At 45.7% G+C, this 12,587-nt stretch overlaps 1 protein-coding gene across 1 annotated transcript in view; it reads left to right on the top strand.

The window, feature by feature from the left end:
• The window catches only part of LOC306743580 (plexin-A1-like), a gene marked incomplete at both ends in the record, with an annotated part of 182,910 nt that overhangs the window by 78,641 nt on the left and 91,682 nt on the right, over positions 1-12,587 (top strand). The window contains 3 exons of the mRNA XM_079226108.1: positions 10,009-10,109; positions 11,893-12,016; positions 12,310-12,463. Of these exons, the coding sequence (XP_079082234.1) occupies positions 10,009-10,109; positions 11,893-12,016; positions 12,310-12,463 (379 nt within the window). The remainder of the gene's footprint in view (positions 1-10,008; positions 10,110-11,892; positions 12,017-12,309; positions 12,464-12,587) is intronic.

The raw sequence follows: 12,587 nt of genomic DNA, 5'->3' as shown, positions 1-12,587 counted from the left end.
CACTGGGGATGCGGTGCACACACACCGCCTTTGCATTTTAATTGGTGTTGCGTGAAATATTTATAATTAAGAAGTATAGCAGCTTTCACACCATCTTATTGTTTTTGACAATATGCTTGGTGGCATTATCATTTTAAACGGTAACGGTAATGGTGTCAGCAGCTTCCCAGCTGTCCTGTTAGTGGTTCGCTTTCCCCCGCTGCAGCAGCCCACCAATAAGCATACATTTTGTTGAGTAAATATTGCAATTGAGAGATGGAGTCAGAAAAGAAAACGTTATGCTATTCATCCCATTCTCCAGTCTAAAGGCCTTTACACACTTGGGGGTTAGGGGGGTTGTTGTGCAATTCACTGACACATTTTTATTGAACTGTTGTTTTTTTTCATGAATATTTTCACACAGCACTTGAATACTACGCGGCAAAAAAAAAAACGTACCGTTTTATTCTGAGCTTTCGCACCGCAAAATAAAGGCATCAACCAATCACGTTGTAGGAAACAGGTTGAGTTGCCCTTATGCTTATGAACAAATTCATTGAGGCCAAAAGGTGTGACCGGTGGTTGAACCCAGCGTGGTGTTAATCACCACCCAAACCTCATTACTCTCCTTTGTTCACCTTTTTTGCCTCGTCCTCCTCCTGTGTGTGTGTGTGTGTGTGTGTGTGTGTGTGTGTGTGTGTGTGCACACACACACCATTGAGCTGCTGTTAACTACTTAACTAACGACTTTAACCATGAGAGTTTGATGCTCCAGTTTGCAGAGTTCCGCTACGTCCGCCTTCCCTCCCCTCCTCCCTTCGCCTTGCGCGGCTCTCTTATCTCATAACGGTTAATGAGCGCGCTGTGATAACCTTCAACAAGACTTCCCCGCTACGTGGACAGTAACTGCCATGCGAGTGCTGTGTAAATTACCAGCAATTAGACATAATTGACTTCCGCGCATCTGAATAAGCGCGAAGAGACAGTGGAGTGTAATTGATGAGAGTGGACGCCGTCGGTGTTGATGTGACGGGGGGTGACGGGGGGTGAGGCCCTTCCATCATGAACAGCGGTCCCGCAGGGCCGACATGGACCGTACAGGGAGATCCATAAATGCATATTCAAGCAGAGGGAGTCCACCCACACAAACGCATATACGCACTGAACCGCAGAAAGATGATTCAGAATGGGATTTGGTTCTCAAACATTTTGACATTGCCAACGGGGTCCAACTGCAGCATTAGCACATGAGAAGCGGCGGGATCTTTCTACATCACCAACATATTACCGCAACACTAGATCAGCAATATTACGAAGGAAAGGTCCAGAGTCAAAGCACTCGCTCACGTTGGTGAAAGAGAAGAGTGCGTCGGGGGGGAAATCTTCAGAATAATGTAGCGATGATATCCCATTGGATGATACTCCCAGCATTGGGCCTGTGTTCAGCAATCGGTGTCCAGAAAGCCCATGCCGGGGGGTGTTCGCACACTTCCCCTTTTAACTCCTGTCATCTGCATTAAAGATGACGGCCAGGAAGTCTCTTTCAATTATTGAAGCCGGTGTTTTATTTTTGATGAGCACTGATATGTCCACTACATGTCTGTGCATGTTAGCGCTGCGACTGTGAGGAGGTCTGGTGGCAGGAGAGGGGAGGAGCCTCGCGGAGAAAAACCACCGCGATCGCTTCCTCTTTTTTCAGACGATCCGGAACCGTTTCCTTAATCCCGGAGAGTCGGTCCAGTTCAAGGGGTTGAATAGTATACGTTTCACCTTCCCAATGAGCGTTGGATGAAGCGAGAGACAGATAGATGCCATTTGAGTCTCTTGTCTGCCCATCCAATATGAAGCTACAGAAAGAACGATTATCTTAGCATCTGGTAAAATTGGTAAAGTATTAGATTTAAAATATAAGATTTATATGATGGCTTCTCTCATAGGGGCTCATTATTTTGTGAGATTTTGTTAGAGAGAGAGAGAGAGAGAGAGAGAGCCGAGGAGGTGAGGAAATATAATTGGCTCGCAGGATATAGTCTGTTCCCTTTTCTCCGTCACTTCCTGCCTCATCTTTGTGAAGTAACTGCTCTCCCAGCAGCTGCGTCAGACAGAAGAAGGATCTTCCGTCTGCAGCAGAATGTGAACTTGTGTTCCAGCAGCGCCTCCCCGCCTGCTGCTGACGGGCGTCTTCCTAGCCAGAGGCTGCGTGGACTAGAGATAATGGTTCTGGGTTTAAGGTTGCTGGCCAAGCCTTGGGGTGGTTAAATTGTAGCTTTTTATTTTTCAAGCCAAAAAAAAACCCTAAAACTGTTTCTGTTTTCTTTGGACTCCAGATAGACTTTTAGTTTATATTCAGTGGTCCAGTCTATTGAGGACATGCACGTACATTCACCTCATGAAGTAGTTGTCATGGTGAACACGTTAGTCACAAACCTACATCCAACAGACACAGATTAATATTAGCTTTCATTTAGAGTAATTTTTTTGGCCGAGTGCTAGTTTCTACATAAATTCTCATTTTAATGGCCACAAGCTCCTGTCCTGAGGGACACATCTGCTAAATGCTCCACAAACTCGTCTGTCAGCCTGCTGGTTCGTGCTAGGTGCTACGTGCTAGGTGCTAGGTGGTGAATCATCACCAACAGAATGCTGCTGATGGAGGTGATGCACCTCACCTTCGGAAACCCCTCCTCCCATTGGCTTCCCGGGGCCTGTGTCAGGACTTTTCTCACCAAGCCTGTTATATACATACTCTCTGTGATAATCCCTTCCAGAAGTGAGGTATACCATCCTTCTCCTTCTCTTCTTCATCTCTCGTTCCTCTCTCCTTGTTGAATAATAGAAATGCCAAGTGATGAGAGCTCAAACATCACAAAGCCCATTCCCCCGCTTGACAGAGCAATTTACCTTTTCCCATATTCACTCACACACATAATTAAAAGTGGTATATTGGACTGCGGCGCACAGACTGCGTCTCTGTATAGCAGTACTGACTCGCACGCACACACACACACACACGCAGTGCGAAAACATAAAACTGCCCGATTCACCGCGAGAGGGTAGTTTTCGATTAGCGTGCGATGGATTTATACATGGCTCTCTTTGTGTCTCTGCTACTACACACACACACACACACACACACACACACAGTCTCTCAATGTTCCCCCACTCCGTGTATTTTTGCCTGCCGCAAGCTTTCGGCCCATCCCTTTCTGTTCGGCGATATCACGTCATTTTGGCGCTCATAAAAAATGAACAGGGGCACTAAATCAATTTTATCACTGCCGTTGTTTCCTCGTTACATGTTCAAATTGTTCCGATCTAATAAAAACAGCGGGGCAAGGGAGATTTTTCATCCTGTCACCACCCTCCACTGTCGATGTCACCGGGACAGATATTTCTTGTATCTTGCGCGTCCCTAAAGATGACATCACCCTAATTGCTTTGAATAAATGACTAAGCGGATTACAGCTCATAATCTATTGATTTCTGCTGTACCTTTGTCCCGAATGACTCGGTTATTGTATACTTATCGGTCTCGCTGCTGCTTGGAGGTGACGCTTTCTCCTTACCCATTACCCGTTACGATGAGTTATTCTTTACGTTTACAAACTGGACTCGCACTTAACATTCTGTTTCTTCTGTGTCTGATCTTCCCTCCGCTCGGGCATCACCATCCCGTTTCCACTACTGAACACGCGGGGCAAGGTCCAGGCCTCCCCCTCCTCCCCCCCCCCGTCGGCAGCAAGCACCTTCGCCCCTTGCCTCCGCGAGGCCCCTTCAGACAGCGACATAATGGCCCGATGATGTACCTCCGTGTATCCATTCAGCCACAGTACAGAAATGTGCTCGGCCGCGCTGTACTGCACAGTGGAGAAACCCTACCCCTGGCACCGCATCAGAGACGGTTCATGTTCAATTCACTCAGCATTTACGGCACTTGGAGGTCAGGGATAAAAGACCGCCGTCGCGCTCCCTTTTTTTTTAAGCCGTTTCTCTCGTGCCTGTCCAACTCTGAAGTTGTGAGACCGGGAGAGTAACGAGGAGAGGAGACAGAAATCAGCTGGAAGTGCCCCTGGGCCCTGTCGGCTAATGGCGTGGCGCGTTGCAATTTGGAACGGCGTGTCTTAGCAGTGGGTTTTGCGTGGGTAAGTTTAAATTAGTGAGTTAGGTTTAGGGCTGTCGCTTAAAGACACCGTTGTCGTTTCAAGCAGGGGACAAACTGAATATCATTTCTGGAGTGTCTCTGAGCAAAAGACGTTGAAGTCCTCCAGGCTGCTGCTGTCTCAAGCTCTCGTACTTGGCTTTTCCCAACCTCTCTGAGCCCCTTGTGGATTTAACCAGCGGCATCGGTTAACAGTCACTTATACACTTACTTTGTCACTACTTCACTACTATTAACAATCCAAAATTCGTTTTTTGCTCCAAAAGCAGCCCGCCACAGAAAAGAAAAAGCGTTTCCTCTTTCCTAAATCGACAACAGTAGAGGAAGTGCCACGAGAAGAGTTGATCGCAGTTGCCCCTGCGCTCATTAGCGGTCTGTGGAGCCCTTTGGATGCGTTCTGGGGTTTCCTCGTTGAGAACCGGACAGAAGGGCACATCACGCTGCCTTGAGGCAATTAGCATGGACTTTCCAAACCACTTGATTTTTATTTCAAAGATATATCATGTTATTATATGCGCATGACTCATGATGGCATTTCAGATTTTATATTTCAATGTGTACTCATAAATAATTTGCATATTCACAGTTTGCTGTCAAAAACTAGAAGAAAGAACTTTCGACTGTGGTGTGACATTTTATATATTACAATTGTATTACAATTGCATTACACAAGCATGTGTTTGAGTGGCCTCGTGTCTGCCAAAGTCCTTGTCCTTTCTTGCACACACACACACACACACACACACACACACACACACACACACGCTCCAGCTGACTGTCAAGGCAGAGAGATGAGTGATCGGCTGATCAGATTGTGATTTGTGAGACGGACAGCTGTAGAAAGAGAGAGATGTCTTAATGTGGTTGAAAGGAACCTGCGTTTGAACAAGGACACGGACTACAGCTCATCTGTGCTAAAACCTGAAACCGAAATGAAATGAAAAATATGCCTTTTTATCACTTTTAGACGGCATCCATCATCATCGCATTGTGAAGGAGTCGCACAAGAGGATGAGATGATAAAGGGGAGCACTGTTCAGGTTTTGCTGATTATATAAACTGTCAGAGACGCTCTGGTTTCCACCATAGTGTAGACTTTATATAATAAGTGGACATAGTCACTGTGAAGTCACCCATTGGTTTGTGGACTGCTGTTTTGAAGCCCAGAGTTCTGCATTTTGGCCGTCGCCATCTTGGCTATTTACAACCAGTAGTGACACGAGGGGGTTCAGCACTACTGACCGCTGAATGAGGCATTTTAGGCTAAACTAGCGACCTGTCAATGACAAGGTAGCCAAGCGCTAAAGCATAGCCTTCTCTGTTGTTACTTGACTCTAAATGGACCATGATTTACTAAATTAAACATCACTGTATCACTGTGTATTTTAGAAGACTGGAAACTAGAGATTGAGACCATAAACTCATATGACACTTTATCATTATAGCATTCATTGTTGGGATACGGCTAATACCTGCTGGTGATTAGCGAGTTCACAAAAACAAGAATGACTTTTACAGGATCTCTATGTTTGTCTCTCCGTCTCCTCCTGTGTTTGTCGGTGTCTACTAGTGATCTATGGCCTCATTTGCTGTGTTTGATGAGAGCATAACAGAGAGACAGAGGAAGACAGAGTAGAGGAAAGGAAGGAAATTACAGATAGACAAAAAGAGAAAAATAAAGAAAAGAGAAATGTTGTGTATTTTATATCCAGGAAGCACCTGTGTGTATGTAAGTTCATTCTGCAGCTCCTCCATCCAGAGGGTGTGTAGCGGCCTGGTTTTCGTTGACTTCACATCCCCATGTTGAAGTTCACCGCGCATAGACCGTCTCTGTATCGCCAGAACGTGCATAGCACAACTTGAAACGACCGCATTGCTGGTTATGTGTGTGTTTGTGTGTTCGTTAGTGTGGCCTGTACGCCTTCAAACCCAGCTGGCTGGCAGAATGAGCCATCCGTCAGCCTATTGTGTAGTAATAGCGCCTCACATTCTCCCCCATATTACACCCAATGGACAATTACAGCCGGGGCCTATAGCCGCGACTAGCTGGCACCGCACGGTATGCCGAACGAAACATCAGTCGCAATTACATTTGTGTGACTTTCTCATCCATTCTCCCCTTCCGTCCCTCACCCCCACCCACTTCATCCCACACCCCTACCCCCCTCCAACCTCATTCGCCACGAGGCAAATTAAGAGCCTTTCTATCATGACCCAAATGAGAGAGCTCTTATTTATTTGCAATAAACTCTCTCCTCCATTATCTCCCCTGCCTTCTCCGTTCTTCGTTCGAATCTGGAAACACAACGACAACCTTTAAAAAAACTAAATTATCTGAATCCCGCTGGAAGATTAGTTTGTCTACGGACGGCGTCCGTTATTTGTTTGAATACTAAAATGAACAGTGGGTTGTTTCACCCACCGTGATCCCAGTCCGTCCATCCTCGTCTCCTAATTCCCCTCCCTCTCTCCTCCCGCCTCCCTCCACTGTCCACAGATGGATGTGTTTCCCTCTGCAGCAGCAAATAGGCCAGGAATGAACATGCCATATTTAATATAAAAAGGTGGTCCTCTCTTACTTACTCCACACACACACACACACACACACACACACACACACACACACACACACACACACACACACACACACACACACTCCCTAGCCACCTCAGTAAGACAAAGAGTCTTTGGCTCCCATTATCTGTTTTCTAAAACTCAATAATTGAACTGTTCCATTGGAATGCATCATCTGCCCTACAACCACAAAGCCCCAATGAATAAACGTCTCTCCCTGGCTATTGTGCTTGAGCATGACATGTTTTTTCTTCTCTCCTCCCGCTATCAGATATGCTGTATTACTAGCATGGTATTTGTCCAGGCGCAAGTAATAACGGCAATTTGCTGCTATTTGGTGTCCCTAAGAGGCCTGTGCCTGGTAATGCTAGCATAATAATAGTTATCAGACACAGGTTACTATCATCATGCTATGAATCCGCCATAAGTGTCGTACTGTACATCGGAGTGACACAGAAGGAGATGTACAATGTGAGGAATACAATGGGGGGATGATAGGCATCTAGTTCAGAGATGTGCTGTTTTACAAATATCTCTACAGATGCAGCTTTATATATGTCACATAAGGAACATACACATCCCTACCACAAAAGGCAAAACCTGTGTAATTTTCCTGTATTGCACGTCCATTCTGATAAACATGTTTGCTGCATTAATTTAATGAATGACACTTTGGGTTTTCTGGGCTCATCCTCATGCAAAAGTAGCTTCTCAAGCTTTTGACTTTAAAAACCATTGCAGTGTAAACACTGTATACCATTCATTGCCACTAACGACTACAAAACGCATCCTGTCCCGACATCGCTGAAGTAGTGAGGGTCCAAATCGTCCAATATAACAGTCCAACTGTCCACTGCTGGTCCAGAGCTATGAGATCATGTGACTGGGGCAGAGTATTTGGTTGTATTTTGGGGAGGAGTAAATCAAAATAGAATGAAATATGTAGGTTTAGACCAAACACCTCTTTTCCTTGCGCAATGAGCGATGATAATAATAATATCTACTATCTACAGACTGTATATGAATGGAATTGTTTTCCCCTGCGGTGTGGCCGGGACTTAAATGTCTCTTTAGTTGTTGAGACCTCTCAGCCTTTGAAGACTTTGAACCGTGGACCAACGTGGCTGTGCAGAAGGACATCAGAGGCCGCTCTGTTCAACAGGAGTCACCTGATGGGAGCGCAGAGTTCACAGTGACGAGAACACCAACATGCGCACGTGTGTTTGATTAATCACACGGCAGTTGTTCAGGCTAAAGACATGAAAAGAGCCTGATTTGCTGTTTGAAGGTTGAGAAGTAAAGAGAAAAAAACAGGGCAAGAGTTTTGCTCTTTGAAGGATCTACACTGCTGCGCCTGCAGCTTCCATTAGAATTCACCCTCACCACCTTCCTGCTCACCTGGTGTGGCCCCCCCCCCCCCCCGCCTCTGCAGTGTTATTGATGTCGTACTCTCAATGTTGGTGTGTGTGTGTGTGTGTGTGTCTGCATGCACATGTATGTCCAGACACAGCAGTGCCCTGTCCAACATCAGCTGTTAAACATCTAGTTAATTACATGGTTGGACAAAGGAAGGGACAATGAAAAGGAAGGAGGGAAGGATGCAGAGACGGGGGGAAAAGGAAGAAGAGGGTAGGATATAGGAAGGAGCAGCTTGTTAACCTTGTTAGCATGTCTCACTGAAACCGGTGTTACAAATGTCCGGTGAGGACGAGTAATGAACCCATGTCCTAAATGTTCAAGTAGCTATTTGACGATGAAGGGAACAGCGGGGGTTGGGAGGGGGGGGGAGCAATTTCCTTAATGAAATCTACGGTGGTGTGTGTGTGTGTGTGTGTGTGTGTGTGTGTGTGTGTGTGTGTGTTTGCCAATCCGTCTGTCACCAGCAAACTGCTTCCGGCAAGTTGAGATAAAGCACATGGATGCTAATTCACTGGTGATTTTTTTTGATTTAAGGGAGCACACCCGAGTGTGCACAGGTATGATTAAAGCGTCCCAATATCGCCCGCTTTGTGGATAATTCCCCGGCGCGTGGGTGAAACTCGGGGTAACTCTCCCTGATAGACACGCAGACAGATGGCGGAAAAACGCACGCGGCGGCAGAACACGGTTGTCTGTTTAATGACGAGTGTAAAGACAACCATCAGTGGAAATGGATTTCTGAAATGATGATTCCTCTCTCTCCAGTCCTCCCTCCCTCCCTCTCTTACTTTTGTGTGCTTCTTCGGTTGAAGTTTAAGAGGCAGGTAAATTTGGACGGCGCCGTTTGATGTCCTTGTTAATACCCAAGTTCTCCGATTTCCCCAAAGACATCATTAAAGTTTCATCTTATCTTAGTCATGCAGACACACAGATGGCAGCCGGTAGAGATTTAGCAGACAAAAGAAGTAACCCTCGATGCTTATCGCGATGCGGTTATGTTCAATAGCATATTCGTTGCAAGAGAGTCACTGATATTCAGCAAACTCTGTCCTTTTTATGTTCTGAATAGGGGTAGTGCAGAAGTGTGTCAACCATGTGTAAGTTTCAGTGTGAATAAAACAAAGGAAGAGAATGACGATTCAGTCTTCACTGTCTTTTGACTGCTCGAAGGAAATATGAGGAACATGTTATTATTATTGATTTACAATTAAAGCTGAAGTTTGAAAGGGTACCCTAGGTTGGTAAATCTGGCCTTCAGATCGGTTATCTTTCAATTTGAGTCTGTTAGAGAGAAAAATAGGTGATTGTGGCCAAATTCTTCGACATGCAACAACGGAAAATGATCAAAACACATCTCAAGAAAACATAGTATAATACAGGAAGTGAATGTACAGTTGTCAGTCTGTCCAATAAGAATTAGATGATAGAAAGTATCTTAGCGGAAGGCCCAGTCAGATTAATTTCAGCGAACAGTTCCGAGCCATTTACTTGTTTTCTCTTGAATGTAACTGCATGCTGGCACCAGTGTTCCCTGGTCCACTGGAGAACTGTGGGCAGTACTCGGCAGACATCACAAAGAGATGTTTGTCACACGGTGTAATCTGAACCCATGTGTGTGTTTACACGTGTTTGAACCTCTGCTTCTCCCCCTCCGGCAGCGTGGAGTTATAAGCAGCACTTCCAGAGCTGTTTATCTCCGATAGTCACAGTGGGCTTGTTCCCCGTCTAATCTCGTGTTCCAGGCGCAGGACACCTCCGGTAGATCCCGCGTTCACCGGGCCTGTATGGTTTAAGCTGTTTTGATGGGGGTGTGCACGGTGGCGCCTGTGTGTGATATTAACCAGACAGGTGTGTGTGTGTGTGTGTTTTATTCCCAGGTCACCCGTGTACCGGTGGAGAGCTGCGAGCAGTACAGCTCCTGTGGAGCCTGTCTGGGATCAGGGGACCCTCACTGTGGCTGGTGTGTGCTCCATAGTGTGTAAGTACATACATGCTGTTCACTGTGTCATATTCATGCCGTCATTTCAGTGTTTACATTAAATAAGGGCTTTGCAGTTTATGATCGTCATATACAGTGACTGACAGTATTGTGGAGAGTCTATTAATTCAATTTTTATGACGTATTTGCACCGGTCAACGGCCGCTGTCTGTCTGTCCGTTCGCTCCATTCACGTTACTGCAATATCTCAGGAACGCCATCAAATTTGTCACAGACGTCCACCTGGACTCAAGGATGAACTGATTATACTTATTCAAAGTGATGGAAGAAGAACATTGAGTACAAACCTTTCCTATATCTTCACCCTCACTGCTCTAAGTGGTCGTGCTCGTTGCGTTTCGATAGAGCCGCGCCAATTCTGACATCAGAAAGTTGTGGTGGGAGGGGCTTCAAATGTTGTTGGATAATCTGACAAGCACGCGGTTAGAGTCCTACTGACCCCTTTGCACTCCAATCACTTAGAGTTGGCCAATTCAGATTTCCCAAGGGTCTCTTTCTGGTCAGTAAATTGCCTCCCAAGACACTTGTGTCAATGAATTGACCATTTGCTTTGGTACAAATTACAGTTCTATAACGTAGTTAGATTTAGTGGGCAATGTTCTGCTCCATCAGAAAGGTCCCAGAGAGTCAGAGATGCAACGAGTCCAGACGGAAACACACTGCACAACACGGCCCGCTCTCATTTTCAAGTCGCCACCCATGGACGCTTGGTCTGGACTCCTTGGCGTCACTTTTTATTGCTCTGACTGCACCTTGACACAATAAATTCAATATTACAAGTTGCAATTCCAGTGCCATTAAAGAGATTCTGATACCAAAACAGTACTTTCCATCCATCCATATAAACTGTGAGGCTCCGTCATCCCTGTTGCTGTTGTTAGCGCTGTTCACTCTTGTAGCACCACTAGCAGTAGTGCCGCCAATCACATGCCGCGTTACATCGAAGAATACTTGTCATACTTTTCAGATCAAGGCACACACAGGGCTGATTGAAGTTTTTTTTTTTACCTGAGAAGTTTTGATACTACTTGATACTGTGTTATTGCGGTTGATACCTTTTTAAAGTTATCATGTACCAATACCCAGCAACTACTGGCTGACTTTTGGTTTCTCCCGCCACACAGAGAGTGTGTTTTTGGAGCCAACTTTTCACCCCCTGGTACACACACACACTTTGAATCTCGGCAAAGTCATCGACGCCACAGGGTTGTAATGCACATGTTATCAGAGTAACAGTGAGAAGTGTCGGGTCTTAAAGGCCACCACGTACACCTGCGTTCAAACGATTGGACGCTAGCAGTCAGCTGATAGCCGAGCAGCTGACGAACGGGCCACCGATGGTGACGCATGAATGAGCAGCTGGTGCCAATCAGCTAATGCAAGCTTGACTTCAGAGCTCTGCCTGAGCTAGCGCTGTGCCCCATTTGTTTCTCACTCTGCTTCGACTGTTTCTATCTGCCATAATGACAGACAGCCTCTGAATTATTTATAAGTCTTCTCCAACTCTCTGCATGAAAACCAGCATCCTGGAGCTGTTCAACACATACTGTGTATCACTAATCCAGCGCACTACAGTTCAAACAACCTTGAATGTTAACTTTGTGAGAAAGGATTTATATTTATTTTCCCAAGTGAGAAGCGGCTGATGCATCCTGTCCCGACAACTTTACCCATGATACTAAGCAAATTGTTTCTAACCTAAACAATCAGTGAACGGGATCAGTGTGTGTGTTTGATATACAAAAATATCGTCGTCCTCTAGATGTTCGAGGAAGGACAGCTGCGAACGAGCAGAGGAGCCTCAGCGTTTCACCACCCGAGCGGAGCAGTGCGTCCGGCTCTCCGTCCAACCCGACACCGTCTCCGTCACCATGTCGGAAGTGCAGGTACAGAGTGTCGGCGTATCGCCGTATGTGTGTTTAGATGTGTGCGTGTGTTGTTTTGTGTGACGGGGGATAAGTGGGGGAAGGAAAGATGGACGGGACAAAGTGAGCAAGATAAATGTAAAAATTTGATTGGATATACCTTGTTCTTGAGTCATCCCTGGCAATCTGTCCATCAGTTTGAGTTTGAGCTGAAAAGTAAAAAAAAAAATGTCCTTGCTTATTGCATCACTAATAGAGCAGGTCGATTTCAAATGTTTGTTGTCCCTCACCTTTCTCCTTTCCTTCCCTCCTAGTTGTCACTGCAGACGCAGAATGTTCCCAGTCTGTCTGCCGGAGTGAACTGCTCCTTCGAGGACTATGTAGAAACAGAAGGACGCATCTATGGGGGACGGATCTTCTGCTTGTCCCCTTCTACAAAAGACGTGTCCCCCATCACACGAGACCAAGGTAAAAATTAAAATATCACAAGAAAAAACAAAATCTGTGGAACTGTAAAATGATGTTAAGTGAAGTTCCAAGATTTCTAAATTGAATTTTCTCAATTTTGGGCTACCTAAAGAATACATAATAA

This window comes from Taurulus bubalis, assembly GCF_910589615.1.
Source record: "Taurulus bubalis genome assembly, chromosome: 11".
In the NCBI taxonomy this organism is placed as follows: Eukaryota; Metazoa; Chordata; class Actinopteri; order Perciformes; family Cottidae; genus Taurulus; species Taurulus bubalis.
The sequence above is the reverse complement of the archived record's forward strand: the minus strand, read 5'-3'. Positions and strand labels throughout refer to the sequence as shown.